Source organism: Dermacentor andersoni, chromosome 2, assembly GCF_023375885.2.
Source record: "Dermacentor andersoni chromosome 2, qqDerAnde1_hic_scaffold, whole genome shotgun sequence".
NCBI lineage: Eukaryota > Metazoa > Arthropoda > Arachnida > Ixodida > Ixodidae > Dermacentor > Dermacentor andersoni.
In genome coordinates, this window is record NC_092815.1 from 149,466,620 (window position 1) to 149,485,811 (window position 19,192).

Here is a 19,192-nt window from a genome sequence, read left to right on the forward strand (position 1 = left end):
GTATTCATTATACGCATATTATTCTGTTCTGCAAACTCTACTAATAATTCTCCTCTGCTATTCCTAGAGCCTATGCCATATTCCCCCACTGACTTGTCTCCAGCCTGCTTCTTGCCTACCCTGGCATTGAAGTCGCCCATCAGTATAGTGTATTTTGTTTTGACTTTACCCATCGCCGATTCTACGTCTTCATAAAAGCTTTCGACTTCCTGGTCATCATGACTAGATGTAGGAGCGTAGACCTGAACAACCTTCATTTTGTACCTCTTATTAAGTTTCACAACAAGACATGCCACCCTCTCGTTAATGCTATAGAATTCCTGTATGTTACCAGCTATTTCCTTATTAATCAGGAATCCGACTCCTAGTTCTCGTCTCTCCGCTAAGCCCCGGTAGCACAGTACATGCCCGCTTTTTAGCACTGTATATGCTTCTTTTGTCCTCCTAACCTCACTGAGCCCTATTATATCCCATTTACTACCCTCTAATTCCTCCAATAACACTGCTAGACTCGCCTCACTAGATAGCGTTCTAACGTTAAATGTTGCCAGGTTCAGATTCCAATGGCGGCCTGTCCGGAGCCAGGTATTCTTAGCACCCTCTGCAGCGTCACAGATCTGACCGCCGCCGTGGTCAGTTGCTTCGCGGCTGCTGGGGACTGAGGGCCGGGGTTTGATTGTTGTATTCATATAGGAGGTTGTGGCCAAGTACTGCACCAGGGTGGCCAATCCTGCTCTGGTGAGAGAGTGCGTTACCGGTTCTGGTCACCGGGATCAGGCCGCACTCCAGGCCTGTTTGTGCAATTTTCTCAACACACGGTTTTTTTTTTTTTTTTTTTCCGGTGGAGACCGGGATTTGAATCACGGTCCTCTTGCACTGGAGACGGATACTCTACCGTCCCCGTAGGAGTTAAATTAAAAATTAATTTATGGGGTTTTACGTGACAAAACCACTTTCTGATTATGCACGCCGTAGTGGAGGACTCCGAAAATTTCGACCACCTGGGGTTCTTTAACGTGCACCTAATTCTAAGTACACGGGTGTTTTCGCATTTCGCCCCCATCGAAATGCGGCCGCCGTGGTCGGGGTCCGATCCCGCGACCTCGTGCTCAGCAGTCTAACACCATAACCACTGAGCAACCACGGCGGGTCCCGCAGGAGTTGTACGCCTCATTTAACCTACAGTGGTGCCCTACTTGGTCAGTCAAGGTGGACCAATCTGAGCTCGGTTATACCGCATGGATGGCACTCGGCTAGAGAACCTGGTATTTATGACCTGCACATGTGAGTGTGAGGCCATAAATATTTGAAGATCTATATAAATATATATATATATATTTTTTTTAGGAGGGTTCCTGTACAGTGATAAAATAAAGGAAAAGACATTAAAAAAAAAAAAAAGAAAGAAAAAGGGGCAGAAAAAAAAAAGGAACATAACAGGTGATTTGAACTCGTGACCCTTCGATGTTGCCCAGAAAGATAGCTCAGTCGGTTGGTTCGTCAGGCCCCAGGCTACTTTCAAGCGCCACAGCTCCTGCTCCGAGCCTCACACTTACGTGGAAAGAGACTCATGTTGTCCGCGATAGTCGAGTAGTTGGAAGGCATGCTTTCTAGGAAAAAATGGCCGCTCGAGGAGAAGAGCGAACTCGAGCGGCTTTAGAGGCTAGGAAAACTGCCTTAAAATATTTAGACTTGAGGGAAAGCTTCGTTAACAAACTATAACACGGCAATCAGCACTCGAATACGACGACAGAAATTACTGAGACGTGGAAAATTCCCTTGAAAAAAAATCTGGCTTGCGAGACAAATGCTTGTATGTATTGAACCTCTTAAAAGATGAGGGGGGAGGGGAATATGCGCTCACCGAGAGGGCATCGTCAGCACGAGACATCCACAAGGCACCTTACAGAGATGTGGAGAGCTTCGCGGCCGGAACGAAGCCTCCCTTCTCCGCCGGCCAAGAGGGGGAAACGCGCTTTCCGATCGCTCAAGGTTGCGCGGACAAAGCATAACTCTAGCGTCTAGGAAAAGCTTAACCAGGTGTGATGGCGGCACGCATAGCGTGGGAAGCTAGCCGCCAGAATAACTATACCAAGGACTGCTGCTGATGAGGGCGAAATACCTTCGTGTAATTATAATAACCCTAATAGGACTACTTTCGAAAAAAAAAGAAAACGGCCCAGAGGGCTATACTACGAGAGCTATGACTGATAGTTTTCTCTCTCTCTCTCTATATATATATATATATATTCATCTCATCTATGGGATCGCATGCGCGCGCTGTTTCTTTGTCTCTGCGTGTAGTACAGTGAAGAGAGCCAGTTTAAGGGCGGAGAAGAAGAAAGAAGAGAAAAGCAAAAACTGCAGCGCCGTGGTTTTAAAGCGCACCCGTGGTAGAGAAACGGAATGCGATATAAGCGTGCGTAGCCATGATACGCACATGACAAACTGCCTTAAAATATTTAGACTTGAGGGAAAGCTTCGTTAGCAAACGATAGCACGGCAATCAGCACTCGAATATAATTATAACCCTAATACTAATTGTAAATATTCATCTCATCTATGGGATCTAATGCGCGCGCTGTTGCTTTGTCTCTGCGTGTAGTAGTTGAGAGAGCCAGTTTAAGGGCGGAGAAGAAGAAAGAAGAGAAAAGCAAAAACTGCAGCGCCGTGGTTTTAAAGCGCACCCGTGGTAGAGAAACGGAATGCGATATAAGCGTGCGTAGCCATGATACGCACACGACAAACTGCCTTAATATATTTAGACTTGAGGGAAAGCTTCGTTAGCAAACGATAGCACGGCAATCAGCACTCGAATATAATTATAACCCTAATACTAATTGTAAATATTTATCTCATCTATGGGATCTAATGCGCGCGCTGTTGCTTTGTCTCTGCGTGTAGTAGTTGAGAGAGCCAGTTTAAGGGCGGAGTAGTTGGAAGGCATACTTTCTAGGAAAAATGGCCGCTCAAGGAGAAGAGCCAACTCGAGCGGCTTTAGAGGCTAGGAAAACTGCCTTAAAATATTTAGACTTGAGGGAAAGCTTCGTTAACAAACTATAACACGGCAATCAGCACTCGAATACGACGAGAGAAATTACTGAGACGTGGAAAATTCCCTTGAAAAAAAAAATCTGGTTTGCTAGGCAAATGCTTGTATGTATTGAACCTCTTAAAAGATGAGGGGTGAAATATGCGCTCACCGAGAGGGCATCTTCGGCACGAGACATCCCCAAGGCACCTTACAGAGATGTGGAGAGCTTCGCGGCCGGAACGAAGCTTCCCTTCTCCGCCGGCCAAGAGGGGGAAACGCGCTTTCCGATCGCTCAAGGTTGCGCGGACAAAGCCTAACTCTAGCGTCTAGGAAAAGCTTAACCAGGTGCGATGGCGGCACGCATAGCGTGGGAAGCTAGCCGCCAGAATAACTATACCAAGGACTGCTGCTGATGAGGGCGAAATACCTTCGTGTAATTATAATAACCCTAATAGGACTACTTTCGAAAAAAAAAGAAAACGGCCCAGAGGGCTATACTACGAGAGCTATGACTGATAGTTTTCTCTCTCTCTCTCTATATATATATATATATTCATCTCATCTATGGGATCGCATGCGCGCGCTGTTTCTTTGTCTCTGCGTGTAGTACAGTGAAGAGAGCCAGTTTAAGGGCGGAGAAGAAGAAAGAAGAGAAAAGCAAAAACTGCAGCGCCGTGGTTTTAAAGCGCACCCGTGGTAGAGAAACGGAATGCGATATAAGCGTGCGTAGCCATGATACGCACATGACAAACTGCCTTAAAATATTTAGACTTGAGGGAAAGCTTCGTTAGCAAACGATAGCACGGCAATCAGCACTCGAATATAATTATAACCCTAATACTAATTGTAAATATTCATCTCATCTATGGGATCTAATGCGCGCGCTGTTGCTTTGTCTCTGCGTGTAGTAGTTGAGAGAGCCAGTTTAAGGGCGGAGAAGAAGAAAGAAGAGAAAAGCAAAAACTGCAGCGCCGTGGTTTTAAAGCGCACCCGTGGTAGAGAAACGGAATGCGATATAAGCGTGCGTAGCCATGATACGCACACGACAAACTGCCTTAATATATTTAGACTTGAGGGAAAGCTTCGTTAGCAAACGATAGCACGGCAATCAGCACTCGAATATAATTATAACCCTAATACTAATTGTAAATATTTATCTCATCTATGGGATCTAATGCGCGCGCTGTTGCTTTGTCTCTGCGTGTAGTAGTTGAGAGAGCCAGTTTAAGGGCGGAGTAGTTGGAAGGCATACTTTCTAGGAAAAATGGCCGCTCAAGGAGAAGAGCCAACTCGAGCGGCTTTAGAGGCTAGGAAAACTGCCTTAAAATATTTAGACTTGAGGGAAAGCTTCGTTAACAAACTATAACACGGCAATCAGCACTCGAATACGACGAGAGAAATTACTGAGACGTGGAAAATTCCCTTGAAAAAAAAAATCTGGTTTGCTAGGCAAATGCTTGTATGTATTGAACCTCTTAAAAGATGAGGGGTGAAATATGCGATCACCGAGAGGGCATCTTCGGCACGAGACATCCCCAAGGCACCTTACAGAGATGTGGAGAGCTTCGCGGCCGGAACGAAGCTTCCCTTCTCCGCCGGCCAAGAGGGGGAAACGCGCTTTCCGATCGCTCAAGGTTGCGCGGACAAAGCCTAACTCTAGCGTCTAGGAAAAGCTTAACCAGGTGCGATGGCGGCACGCATAGCGTGGGAAGCTAGCCGCCAGAATAACTATACCAAGGACTGCTGCTGATGAGGGCGAAATACCTTCGTGTAATTATAATAACCCTAATAGGACTACTTTCGAAAAAAAAAGAAAACGGCCCAGAGGGCTATACTACGAGAGCTATGACTGATAGTTTTCTCTCTCTCTCTCTATATATATATATATATTCATCTCATCTATGGGATCGCATGCGCGCGCTGTTTCTTTGTCTCTGCGTGTAGTACAGTGAAGAGAGCCAGTTTAAGGGCGGAGAAGAAGAAAGAAGAGAAAAGCAAAAACTGCAGCGCCGTGGTTTTAAAGCGCACCCGTGGTAGAGAAACGGAATGCGATATAAGCGTGCGTAGCCATGATACGCACATGACAAACTGCCTTAAAATATTTAGACTTGAGGGAAAGCTTCGTTAGCAAACGATAGCACGGCAATCAGCACTCGAATATAATTATAACCCTAATACTAATTGTAAATATTCATCTCATCTATGGGATCTAATGCGCGCGCTGTTGCTTTGTCTCTGCGTGTAGTAGTTGAGAGAGCCAGTTTAAGGGCGGAGAAGAAGAAAGAAGAGAAAAGCAAAAACTGCAGCGCCGTGGTTTTAAAGCGCACCCGTGGTAGAGAAACGGAATGCGATATAAGCGTGCGTAGCCATGATACGCACACGACAAACTGCCTTAATATATTTAGACATGAGGGAAAGCTTCGTTAGCAAACGATAGCACGGCAATCAGCACTCGAATATAATTATAACCCTAATACTAATTGTAAATATTTATCTCATCTATGGGATCTAATGCGCGCGCTGTTGCTTTGTCTCTGCGTGTAGTAGTTGAGAGAGCCAGTTTAAGGGCGGAGTAGTTGGAAGGCATACTTTCTAGGAAAAATGGCCGCTCAAGGAGAAGAGCCAACTCGAGCGGCTTTAGAGGCTAGGAAAACTGCCTTAAAATATTTAGACTTGAGGGAAAGCTTCGTTAACAAACTTTAACACGGCAATCAGCACTCGAATACGACGAGAGAAATTACTGAGACGTGGAAAATTCCCTTGAAAAAAAAAATCTGGTTTGCTAGGCAAATGCTTGTATGTATTGAACCTCTTAAAAGATGAGGGGTGAAATATGCGCTCACCGAGAGGGCATCTTCGGCACGAGACATCCCCAAGGCACCTTACAGAGATGTGGAGAGCTTCGCGGCCGGAACGAAGCTTCCCTTCTCCGCCGGCCAAGAGGGGGAAACGCGCTTTCCGATCGCTCAAGGTTGCGCGGACAAAGCCTAACTCTAGCGTCTAGGAAAAGCTTAACCAGGTGCGATGGCGGCACGCATAGCGTGGGAAGCTAGCCGCCAGAATAACTATACCAAGGACTGCTGCTGATGAGGGCGAAATACCTTCGTGTAATTATAATAACCCTAATAGGACTACTTTCGAAAAAAAAAGAAAACGGCCCAGAGGGCTATACTACGAGAGCTATGACTGATAGTTTTCTCTCTCTCTATATATATATATATATATATTCATCTCATCTATGGGATCGCATGCGCGCGCTGTTTCTTTGTCTCTGCGTGTAGTACAGTGAAGAGAGCCAGTTTAAGGGCGGAGAAGAAGAAAGAAGAGAAAAGCAAAAACTGCAGCGCCGTGGTTTTAAAGCGCACCCGTGGTAGAGAAACGGAATGCGATATAAGCGTGCGTAGCCATGATACGCACATGACAAACTGCCTTAAAATATTTAGACTTGAGGGAAAGCTTCGTTAGCAAACGATAGCACGGCAATCAGCACTCGAATATAATTATAACCCTAATACTAATTGTAAATATTCATCTCATCTATGGGATCTAATGCGCGCGCTGTTGCTTTGTCTCTGCGTGTAGTAGTTGAGAGAGCCAGTTTAAGGGCGGAGAAGAAGAAAGAAGAGAAAAGCAAAAACTGCAGCGCCGTGGTTTTAAAGCGCACCCGTGGTAGAGAAACGGAATGCGATATAAGCGTGCGTAGCCATGATACGCACACGACAAACTGCCTTAATATATTTAGACTTGAGGGAAAGCTTCGTTAGCAAACGATAGCACGGCAATCAGCACTCGAATATAATTATAACCCTAATACTAATTGTAAATATTTATCTCATCTATGGGATCTAATGCGCGCGCTGTTGCTTTGTCTCTGCGTGTAGTAGTTGAGAGAGCCAGTTTAAGGGCGGAGTAGTTGGAAGGCATACTTTCTAGGAAAAATGGCCGCTCAAGGAGAAGAGCCAACTCGAGCGGCTTTAGAGGCTAGGAAAACTGCCTTAAAATATTTAGACTTGAGGGAAAGCTTCGTTAACAAACTATAACACGGCAATCAGCACTCGAATACGACGAGAGAAATTACTGAGACGTGGAAAATTCCCTTGAAAAAAAAAATCTGGTTTGCTAGGCAAATGCTTGTATGTATTGAACCTCTTAAAAGATGAGGGGTGAAATATGCGCTCACCGAGAGGGCATCTTCGGCACGAGACATCCCCAAGGCACCTTACAGAGATGTGGAGAGCTTCGCGGCCGGAACGAAGCTTCCCTTCTCCGCCGGCCAAGAGGGGGAAACGCGCTTTCCGATCGCTCAAGGTTGCGCGGACAAAGCCTAACTCTAGCGTCTAGGAAAAGCTTAACCAGGTGCGATGGCGGCACGCATAGCGTGGGAAGCTAGCCGCCAGAATAACTATACCAAGGACTGCTGCTGATGAGGGCGAAATACCTTCGTGTAATTATAATAACCCTAATAGGACTACTTTCGAAAAAAAAAGAAAACGGCCCAGAGGGCTATACTACGAGAGCTATGACTGATAGTTTTCTCTCTCTATATATATATATATATATATATATTCATCTCATCTATGGGATCGCATGCGCGCGCTGTTTCTTTGTCTCTGCGTGTAGTACAGTGAAGAGAGCCAGTTTAAGGGCGGAGAAGAAGAAAGAAGAGAAAAGCAAAAACTGCAGCGCCGTGGTTTTAAAGCGCACCCGTGGTAGAGAAACGGAATGCGATATAAGCGTGCGTAGCCATGATACGCACATGACAAACTGCCTTAAAATATTTAGACTTGAGGGAAAGCTTCGTTAGCAAACGATAGCACGGCAATCAGCACTCGAATATAATTATAACCCTAATACTAATTGTAAATATTCATCTCATCTATGGGATCTAATGCGCGCGCTGTTGCTTTGTCTCTGCGTGTAGTAGTTGAGAGAGCCAGTTTAAGGGCGGAGAAGAAGAAAGAAGAGAAAAGCAAAAACTGCAGCGCCGTGGTTTTAAAGCGCACCCGTGGTAGAGAAACGGAATGCGATATAAGCGTGCGTAGCCATGATACGCACACGACAAACTGCCTTAATATATTTAGACTTGAGGGAACGCTTCGTTAGCAAACGATAGCACGGCAATCAGCACTCGAATATAATTATAACCCTAATACTAATTGTAAATATTCATCTCATCTATGGGATCTAATGCGCGCGCTGTTGCTTTGTCTCTGCGTGTAGTAGTTGAGAGAGCCAGTTTAAGGGCGGAGAAGAAGAAAGAAGAGAAAAGCAAAAACTGCAGCGCCGTGGTTTTAAAGCGCACCCGTGGTAGAGAAACGGAATGCGATATAAGCGTGCGTAGCCATGATACGCACACGACAAACTGCCTTAATATATTTAGACTTGAGGGAAAGCTTCGTTAGCAAACGATAGCACGGCAATCAGCACTCGAATATAATTATAACCCTAATACTAATTGTAAATATTTATCTCATCTATGGGATCTAATGCGCGCGCTGTTGCTTTGTCTCTGCGTGTAGTAGTTGAGAGAGCCAGTTTAAGGGCGGAGTAGTTGGAAGGCATACTTTCTAGGAAAAATGGCCGCTCAAGGAGAAGAGCCAACTCGAGCGGCTTTAGAGGCTAGGAAAACTGCCTTAAAATATTTAGACTTGAGGGAAAGCTTCGTTAACAAACTATAACACGGCAATCAGCACTCGAATACGACGAGAGAAATTACTGAGACGTGGAAAATTCCCTTGAAAAAAAAAATCTGGTTTGCTAGGCAAATGCTTGTATGTATTGAACCTCTTAAAAGATGAGGGGTGAAATATGCGCTCACCGAGAGGGCATCTTCGGCACGAGACATCCCCAAGGCACCTTACAGAGATGTGGAGAGCTTCGCGGCCGGAACGAAGCTTCCCTTCTCCGCCGGCCAAGAGGGGGAAACGCGCATTCCGATCGCTCAAGGTTGCGCGGACAAAGCCTAACTCTAGCGTCTAGGAAAAGCTTAACCAGGTGCGATGGCGGCACGCATAGCGTGGGAAGCTAGCCGCCAGAATAACTATACCAAGGACTGCTGCTGATGAGGGCGAAATACCTTCGTGTAATTATAATAACCCTAATAGGACTACTTTCGAAAAAAAAAAGAAAACGGCCCAGAGGGCTATACTACGAGAGCTATGACTGATAGTTTTCTCTCTCTCTCTATATATATATATATATATTCATCTCATCTATGGGATCGCATGCGCGCGCTGTTTCTTTGTCTCTGCGTGTAGTACAGTGAAGAGAGCCAGTTTAAGGGCGGAGAAGAAGAAAGAAGAGAAAAGCAAAAACTGCAGCGCCGTGGTTTTAAAGCGCACCCGTGGTAGAGAAACGGAATGCGATATAAGCGTGCGTAGCCATGATACGCACATGACAAACTGCCTTAAAATATTTAGACTTGAGGGAAAGCTTCGTTAGCAAACGATAGCACGGCAATCAGCACTCGAATATAATTATAACCCTAATACTAATTGTAAATATTCATCTCATCTATGGGATCTAATGCGCGCGCTGTTGCTTTGTCTCTGCGTGTAGTAGTTGAGAGAGCCAGTTTAAGGGCGGAGAAGAAGAAAGAAGAGAAAAGCAAAAACTGCAGCGCCGTGGTTTTAAAGCGCACCCGTGGTAGAGAAACGGAATGCGATATAAGCGTGCGTAGCCATGATACGCACACGACAAACTGCCTTAATATATTTAGACTTGAGGGAAAGCTTCGTTAGCAAACGATAGCACGGCAATCAGCACTCGAATATAATTATAACCCTAATACTAATTGTAAATATTTATCTCATCTATGGGATCTAATGCGCGCGCTGTTGCTTTGTCTCTGCGTGTAGTAGTTGAGAGAGCCAGTTTAAGGGCGGAGTAGTTGGAAGGCATACTTTCTAGGAAAAATGGCCGCTCAAGGAGAAGAGCCAACTCGAGCGGCTTTAGAGGCTAGGAAAACTGCCTTAAAATATTTAGACTTGAGGGAAAGCTTCGTTAACAAACTATAACACGGCAATCAGCACTCGAATACGACGAGAGAAATTACTGAGACGTGGAAAATTCCCTTGAAAAAAAAAAATCTGGTTTGCTAGGCAAATGCTTGTATGTATTGAACCTCTTAAAAGATGAGGGGTGAAATATGCGCTCACCGAGAGGGCATCTTCGGCACGAGACATCCCCAAGGCACCTTACAGAGATGTGGAGAGCTTCGCGGCCGGAACGAAGCTTCCCTTCTCCGCCGGCCAAGAGGGGGAAACGCGCTTTCCGATCGCTCAAGGTTGCGCGGACAAAGCCTAACTCTAGCGTCTAGGAAAAGCTTAACCAGGTGCGATGGCGGCACGCATAGCGTGGGAAGCTAGCCGCCAGAATAACTATACCAAGGACTGCTGCTGATGAGGGCGAAATACCTTCGTGTAATTATAATAACCCTAATAGGACTACTTTCGAAAAAAAAAGAAAACGGCCCAGAGGGCTATACTACGAGAGCTATGACTGATAGTTTTCTCTCTCTCTATATATATATATATATATATATTCATCTCATCTATGGGATCGCATGCGCGCGCTGTTTCTTTGTCTCTGCGTGTAGTACAGTGAAGAGAGCCAGTTTAAGGGCGGAGAAGAAGAAAGAAGAGAAAAGCAAAAACTGCAGCGCCGTGGTTTTAAAGCGCACCCGTGGTAGAGAAACGGAATGCGATATAAGCGTGCGTAGCCATGATACGCACATGACAAACTGCCTTAAAATATTTAGACTTGACGGAAAGCTTCGTTAGCAAACGAAGCAAACACCTTAGTTAAGCCTATATTAATTTACTGTGGCTAATTAGCTTCACCTTAATGAACACCGATGGTCGTGGGTTCGAGGGTCGTTATTACCTAGCTCTATCTTAATTAAACCTGCCTTACCATGTTCGCTAGCGACCATGATAAGTGAACGACTGAAGAGGGTTGATAAGGGCTTATACTGAACTGATGAAGTTCCATAACAGTGATAATAACACCGGGCTACCTGGAAATGACCAAGTAGCACAGTGCTTACACATACTTAGTCAACCAGAGGAGTCTCTGCGCGACTATTGTTTTCTCATTTATTATTCGTCAACATCTAATAAATTGCTTTTTGTGTCGTGAAGTAATTCGCCAAAAACATATGTCGCAATTTTTTAAAATATTTTATGTACTTTGCACGTAATGCCGACCTCTTCGAGCAATTCAATTCAAGGATTGGCGTCGTGCTATCTGACACCGGCATTTTTTGTAAATTCTGCGTACCCTAATTTATATATATATATATATATATATATATGTATATGTATATATATATATATATATATATATATATATATATATATATATATATATATATATATATATATATACCGCACCGGGTACCGCTGCGTCAAAAGTACCGCAGACAAATACACTTTCATTCAAACAGACCATGTGTGCATACAGTTGAGCACGTGAAAAAGCTCGAGGTGGTCAAAATAATTCTGGAGACCCCTCCACTATGGCGTTGATCATAACCAAGTATGGAGCTCTCGGAGCAGTATACCCCGCAATCTAATCAAATCTCCTTCGAGCTGCGTTTGGAAGAGATACAGGCTCTATACGGCGCATTCGGCGCTTCTAAGCTGGGGCGTTGCATTTGGACGTTGCAATGAACAACCTGAAGAATGTGGCAAGAAGGTACGACGTCCCTATTGTGTTTTGTGCGCCATGAAAACTTGCTGGGTTGTGCCCACGCATTTCGGGTGACCTCCGAGGACGCCTGGCTGAGGAAAGAAGCATACCATGTCATATGTCCCATGCGCCGTTGGTGTTGTGTACGAGACCCCGCTGAAGTGCGAAGGTATATATCGGACAAACCGGCGGATGCGTCTTGTTAAGAACGGCCAGCTGCAGTGCAAGTTTGCCAGCCAGTTACGCCAGCGGTTGTAACCTCATCTTGAAATGCCGCCGCCAACCTCTAGCCTCATCGCCGTTGCGAGTGAAGGGGTTCGACGAAGCAGGCTTTGTGCTGAAACCGCCAACCTTTAGCCTCGTCGCCGTTGCAAGTGAAGGAGTTCTGCGAAGCCCCTCTGACGTCGGCTGCGGACCTTTACACCTGTGTCTGTGTGCGGCGCGTGTAAGCCCTCATCCTCCTCCAAGTCGACAGCCCTCATCCTCCAAAAGGGCGGGTCATCTTCAATGACGTCGAACTATGACGTCGAGCAGAGAGCTTATAAGCAGCGATTGTCGGCTGCTGGGTGTGCTCGTTGTCGTGCTCGTCGTAGTGAGCTGAGTGCTCGTTGTCATGCTCGAAATGTACTAGTGAGCTGCGTGCTCGTTGTCATGCTCGAAATGTACTAGTGAGCTGTGTGCTCGTAAGCTGTTTGCTGTATGTTAGTCTTGCGGGCTCCATATGGGAGTCACGCTAGACTGTCGATATATGTCTTGTCTAAGATGTAAATAATGTAAATCAATCCTGTTCACCGAGTTCCTCTCTACGACCTTCAACTCCTTCAAATGGTGGTAGCGGCGAGATCGTCCGACGACTCCTATATCTGGTTGACAGCGGTGGGATCGTCCGACAACTCTTACAGTCTACGATCGGGCGCGGGAACACGACCGCTCTCGAGCTAACAAAGCTTCTTTTCATTTTCCTATGAATTGTAGGTCCTGCCCTGTGAGGCAATTCTTTCCTGTTTTAGAATTCTAGGCAGGAGTGGCAATACTTTAGCCAGAGAAATCATGGTGGCTTATCATATTAGAAAGAAAGTGCCTGTATTAGCGATACATCGGTTGTTTTGCGTAGCAAAGAAGAGGAGTCTTTAGAAATTATGATGTAATCTATACTCTTCTTGATATGATGCATTGCTTGGCTTGATGGGCAGTGGGCTTGCGCGATCCTGGTCTGCTGTGTATTTACCTAGGCGAAGTCTTCAGAATAAAATTTAGTGGCAGTTAGCGCTTGTCCGGCGCTTCTGTGTCTGTCTTCTGTCCCGTCTTAGTACAGCGCTTACCAGTATTCAGTTGTTATACTTTTTTGTTTCAGTGGGTCGCATCTTACTGCGACCCACTTTTAGGCTTCTTTGGAGTAGCGTTAAACTTACAATTTGCAATTCGTTTGGTCATTTCATACACAACACATACACAATTCATTACCATATGTCATGGCGCCCTTCGGCGATAGCGGGTCCTTGCTCCACTAAATGCCACACATCATCATCAACGGTCTTTCTTCTTGTAAATTGACTTTACATTATGTTTTTTTTTTCTCTTTGCCACAATTTCTCCTTTTATGAAGCAGCAAAGATAGACTGCATGTGTCGTTCAGTGAAGGTGAGACGTCAGCGATAATTTGCTTTGCTCTCAAGAAATTTCAGTGCAACCCGTTCAAGAGCAAAGCCAACGACGCGTTGCCTCTTCCCCTTATCTCGCAGGGCACTTCTCGGGCAGCACTGGCTTACCAGGCGAGAAGCGATTCGACGCCTTCGTGTCGTCGCTGGCTCACTGCCAGTAGCCCCGAATGATGTCGCATCTCCTCCACAGAAGCTTCCGAACCCACCGCCGCACGTACAGCACACCTGCGGCAGGCACGGTGACCTCGGTGCCCGACAGGAGTCCGAGGAACACGCTGCCCGCGTCGAGGGCTGCACTGACCGATGTTCCGGAGCACGAGGAACTGCGCAGTGGAGGCAGGAGGCACGGATCGCTCGGCTTCGTGTCTGCAGCGGCTACTCTGCCTGGTTCAGTTCAGGAGGCGAAGGTTTCCCTCACGAAGTACGCGCCGCTGAACGCTTCGGAAGGTGCTCTACCCAAGAACCGTGACTGGCTCCGGTAGGTCTGCGAGAAAGAGTACTTGAAATTCAAAGCTTTGCCAGAACTCGAATTTAAACCACCTCAACGGGGCTGTATGGTGTTCTGATTTTACGTGACGCTGCGCTGGTTGTTCAATTATTCTAGATTAATAGTGCCAGTCAAGACACAGAGGAGACCTGGAAATGTGCCCTTTTTATTCAAGCTTAGCCATTAGACACTCAATACACAAAAAGCCCTATGGTAGAGGAAATATAACAGGAGATTCGCGTGTCGCTTTTATAGTTTTCTTTCATGAGAGCAAAATAAGACAGACAAGAAGAGCAGGACAAGCGCCACTCCTGTCATTCTGGTGGTGACCTTAGGTGGCGCTGGGTGGTGTTTTCGGCTTTTAGAAATAAAGAAAATAACGTCGGCGTACATCGCGGCAGCTCACATTTTTATTAGCTCTACAAAAAGGCGTAAGGTGGCCCAGGGACTTACGATCGTTTTGTAGCTTGTCCATCCTTTATTCGGCATCCGCAATGAAAACTGATATTTCGAGTATAATTCATGTGAACCTGACCGTAAGGCTGAAAACTCGGGATCCTCTCAACATTCGCCTCCTAAACATGTATGCATGCGCTGTTTGTTTTGGCCAGTGCCTAGGGTTCCGTGCATTTCGCGTGTCCGTCAACGAATCTGCGTGAACAAAAACTGTCATAATCAGCAACAACTTGAGCGTCGTCTTCTTCCACAGCGGGCTCCGTTGTCGCTCTTCATTCCAGCGTAGAACGTCACTTCTCTTCGCTCGCCCTTATGGGTAGGTCACGTTCAAATTTTCTGTTTTAATTTACGGGGGTATGAGCCATTTGTTGTCATGACCGACGGACCAATTTCTGGGTAGGCATACAATTGCCTACGCATTTAATAACAGGTGACAGGAGAATACGCGCGCTTACCTATCGTCACCAAGACCGCCGATCAGAACAATAAATATGTTCGCACCTTTGTACAAAATTCTGTGACCTCTGTGTCGTGTACTTAACAACGTCGCCGGTCATCCACTTTCACAGAGTAGAATAGCTCATGATTTTATACTTGAAATTCCTGTTTTATACAGGTTTTCTTCTTTTGTACTATGCGAGTATTGAGTTGTTCATTGTTATAAAAGATTTAAGTTATGGGATTTTACGTGCCACAACCACGATTTGATTATGAGGCACGCCGTAGTGCGGGACTCCGTAAATTCGGACTGCCTGTAGTTCTTTAACGTTCACGTAAATCTAAGTACACGGGTGTTTTCGCATTTCCCCCGCATTGAAATGTGGCTGCCGTGGCCGGGATGCGACACCGCGACCTCGTGCTTAGCAGCCCAACACCACAGCCAGTAAACATGCACGGCGGGTAGTTCATTGTTGTAAGTCGCATGATTTTGGTGGCTTGATGAATGAGAAGAAATTTCTATTGCTGCACAGGCTCGAAGAATTGAAATACTGACAGCCCTCTGGTGAATGCGAATGTAAGCCACTCTTACTTCAGACACGTATTATAGGCTGGTTTCCCGCCCTGTACGCTTGTGAAACCTACGAAGTTCTCACTATGCATTGGCAAGGGGTCGTCATGTGTCAAGCCGCCTACACCTTTCGATGACCGCCAAATACGTTAACTATCTCGGCTACTGAATGACACGACCTGTTTATTTCAGGTATTCTTAAGGTATGTGGAATGTTTTTCTTTCTTGGTTGCTTTATTGTTCTTCTTGCCTTATCTGTCTTCTTGATTTCCCATAATTTCACACTTTGCGCTCATAATGTAAACCCCTCTGTTGGTAGTCATCGCCTTGTCATGCCCACCCTAAACGGCCCGTTTTTCACACTGTTTTTGGAAGTAAAGGGCACTATTGGTTTTGCTGGATACGGTCTGCTGAAATTTTAGTGCGAGAGCTTTTGCTTACCAGCACCGTTGGAGGCGTAGTCTTGCCAGCGCCTCATTAGATGACTTCGTGGGCTTGTCATTTCATTAATTGTTAGCAAGGGATTTATCCATTGAAGAAAACATATTCAGGTCTGGAAACCGAAGTACCAGTCGATGCCCAGTGTGACTTGGCCAAGGGCACATCTCTATAGTTCTAGTGGCGTCAATTGCAACGGTAGAATTATCGGCCACTATATGATACAAGAAGCAGAAAGTGCGTAAGAAAAATATGTAGATCCAACGTACACTTGGAAATCGGTGAAGAGAAGCGTAGGTATGTTTTTTTCCCGATCGCGAATGAAGCCCGCGAGTACACGCAAAGAGCTTCGAGCGGCCAGCCAGCGGCAATATCGCCTGTATTCGCGGACTTCTTCGACGCTCGGACAAGCACGTTTATGTAGCACTTATTGAGCAACAAAAAGCTGTATCGAGAGCTTTCTTTTTTTTTCTCTTGCTCTACAATTATCTCAATGACAGTTTTCATCTAAGTATAATATTTGAGAAGTTGATTAATAAATTAAGGCTCATTCTCTAACTAGGCAGAATGGGAACAAATCACCGCCCAAACACTCCGTGCAGATGCTTAACCAGCGAAGATGAAACATGCGGCCCTTGTGTTTATCACTAGGGTTATCCCGTCGGTTCATTAAACGACGACTTGGTAGGCTGCCGGGTCCTCGGTGCAGGTGATGCCACGTGCACAGGCGACGGCCCCTGTGCACATGCGCTTCTGTGCACTTGCGCTTCTGTGGTTATAACATCACGGCGCGTCGGACGTGCTGGCGCGGCTGCGGCAGATCCATGGAAGGCGCGGTGACCGCGACGGCCGTCACCGCACCTTCCTTGGATCATCTTAGTGTGGTGCCGTATGAAAAAAAAAAGGTATGACTTCATAATGTATGCAACCCACGTATGCAACCCATGTATTGAGCCTAAAAGAGTTTCACTGGTAGTCTGTCCCCATATGAATGTTGCAGCCTCAAGGATTTTTTGGGTAACCATGGCCATATAGAAGTAGCCGGTGGTGAATCCGAAAGATATAGGGGTAAACAGTCGCCTGTGGTTATAACGGAGGTTTAGAAAATAATGAAGTGTAAATGAAAGTGAACGAAAGATATAACTTATCTCCGGTGGGGATGAAACCCGTAAGTTTCGCATTACGCGTGCAATGAATGCCCTGCTAATTCTGGTACAGCGACGGACATCAATGCGAAAACTGGTAACAGGAAACATGTCACGCTTAGTGCTAACATCAGCCTTTAGTTGTTCGCTAGCTTAGGAAAAAGATGATGTGAAATGAAGTTAACTATGTTTTGTTTTTTCTGCCAAATCTAAAAAAAGGATTGCATGTATAAGAAGTTATGCCTTGTGACTTATTTTTCTTGCGTTACCAGCTGCAAGCCAATGAGACGCTAGACGCCGTAGATGCGTGCGCCATTGGCCAGACGCGCCATCGAAGCGAGGGAGCCCGGATGCGCATGCGAGAGTTCGGTTGTTCGGCGGCCTGTTTGTCTTTTACAGCCAACCGTACAAGGAAATTTTCTTGTCGTTGTTGTAATCAAAAACACTCCCCCTACGTGAGCCGATCCCGGAGATAGTCCAATGCCGGGCCGGCCCGCGGCAGAGGTGAAGCAGGCGTTAAGCACTCCCCATACGTGGGCCGATCCCGACGATAGCCCAATGCCGGGCCGACCCGCGGCGGAGCTGCAGTTCGCCGTTAAGGGGCCCAAATACACAGCTTCGCTGCTCAAACTTCTTTACAGAGTAGAAGGGCACTGAGTTTTTTTTTTTTATGTAGATTTGGTGTCTTGGGCTGTCGGAGTATTTTTACGTTCCTGCCGTACTTCGACACCACGCTCCTGCGGTATTTGACATCTGCAAGGTGCGAAATATCGAATTTGCGCGGCACCTTAAGAAATTTAGGCTTCGGGTACGCTGGCAGCATGAGTCGCTGTGACGCAGTTAGTAAAAAAAAAAAAAAAACTAGGCCGCTATGGAGGGGCTTGTTCGGAGTTTACTGAATCTTACCGTTCACATGTTTTGAAGTTTTTTACGACCCTCAACATTATTGGGACTTATTTCGGTACATTTTCGGGGCTCCCCTACTCCGGTGGGCGGTTCGGGCTTCCCATTGTCTTCTCTGTGCCGGAGAAATTGGCGCGATTTTGTCCAGCAGTGAACTTTGCCAGCACTTCACAAAACTGCCCAATAAAGCGCGCTGCACGCTTTGTGCACTGCCAGACGATAGGAGTATGGTAGCGCGATTCAAAGACGGGACAACAAAAGACACAAAGGGACACACACAGCGCTGTGTGTGTCCCTTTGTGTCTTCTCTTGTCCCGTCTTTGAATCGCGCTACCATACTCCCCTTGAAGATGCATTACCAACAAGCCCACATTGCAACCCTCGTGAACCTGCCAGACAAAGGTGGTTTAACATATAGCACTCTCCTGTGGCAAGTGTTAGATCGGCGAAACTGGTAGTTGCTTTAGCCAGCTTTTGAGGGAGCATCGTCCAACTGTGCAGGCTTTTGTAGCGGGGCGTCGATTGGTTGACCATTGCCAAAGGTGTCTGTGAACTCCAGCGTTCACTGATACCTGTATACTTGGAAGTGCTTAGGCTCTGAAAGAGAGAAGATTGTTTTAGGCATTGTACATAAAAGAAGGAAGGAGAAGGCTGCATTAGGACTGCGTCACTTAATTTGTCAGAAAAGAAAAAGGGAGGAGATATGCCTGCACCTAAAGCTTCGAACTTCGCGGGCATGAAGCGCGCAAAGTGTGCTCGTAGCATGTTTTAGAAATGTGTCCTAAACCTGGCGCAGATCAGGCTGCTCCGTAGTGTTGCATGACATGGATCATCGTCTGTTGTGATCTCGCTTATAATATGAGCAGTGTTTCGGGTTTTTTCTTACTTTTTTTTTCGCAGCAACTGCTACCAGGGTATTTTTTTTTGCGCGAGTAAAGCCGAGTTGAAGCAGTTGAAGCTCGGGGATTGTCCTCCGTGCATTCTGTCTTTGTCTCGTCCTTACACTCACCAATTCACCTATTTTTAATCAAGCCAGCAACCTACTAGCCCATCTAAGTTTCTTAACTAAACCGAACTCCAGGACCCGACACGAGCGTCTCGGCGCCTGGATCTCGATCATTTAACCACTCTGAGAAGGCGATAGAGGTCTACTGGAAAACCACGTCGCCAACAAGGTCGAACTTCTTGTAATTGCGCTGAAAAAGGGACAGGTAACCTGAACGGTTAGTGCCCTTCATTCGAATAGTAATTTTTTATTACATGTCCCCTATGTCTTTTAGCTCTCTCACACACAAGTAGACAGTTTTATTTGTTTCACAATGGCTTTCATCATCCATTGAAACTGTAGAGGCCTGATCTATTGTCTAG

General features: G+C 46.0%; 1 protein-coding gene across 5 annotated transcripts in view; it reads left to right on the forward strand.

Moving 5' to 3' along the window:
* LOC126540608 (proline-rich protein 5-like) overlaps positions 1–19,192 on the forward strand; it is a 73,732-nt gene that overhangs the window by 12,063 nt on the left and 42,477 nt on the right. For 3 of the 5 annotated variants that reach the window (XM_055076145.1, XM_055076142.2, XM_055076143.1), the window contains exons 2-3: positions 13,468–13,864; positions 14,583–14,645. In XM_055076145.1, coding sequence (XP_054932120.1) covers positions 13,554–13,864; positions 14,583–14,645 — 374 coding nt within the window. In that variant the 5' untranslated portion in view covers positions 13,468–13,553. The remainder of the gene's footprint in view (positions 1–13,467; positions 13,865–14,582; positions 14,646–19,192) is intronic. The other 2 variants (XM_055076144.2, XM_050187446.3) reach the window with 1 other exon arrangement.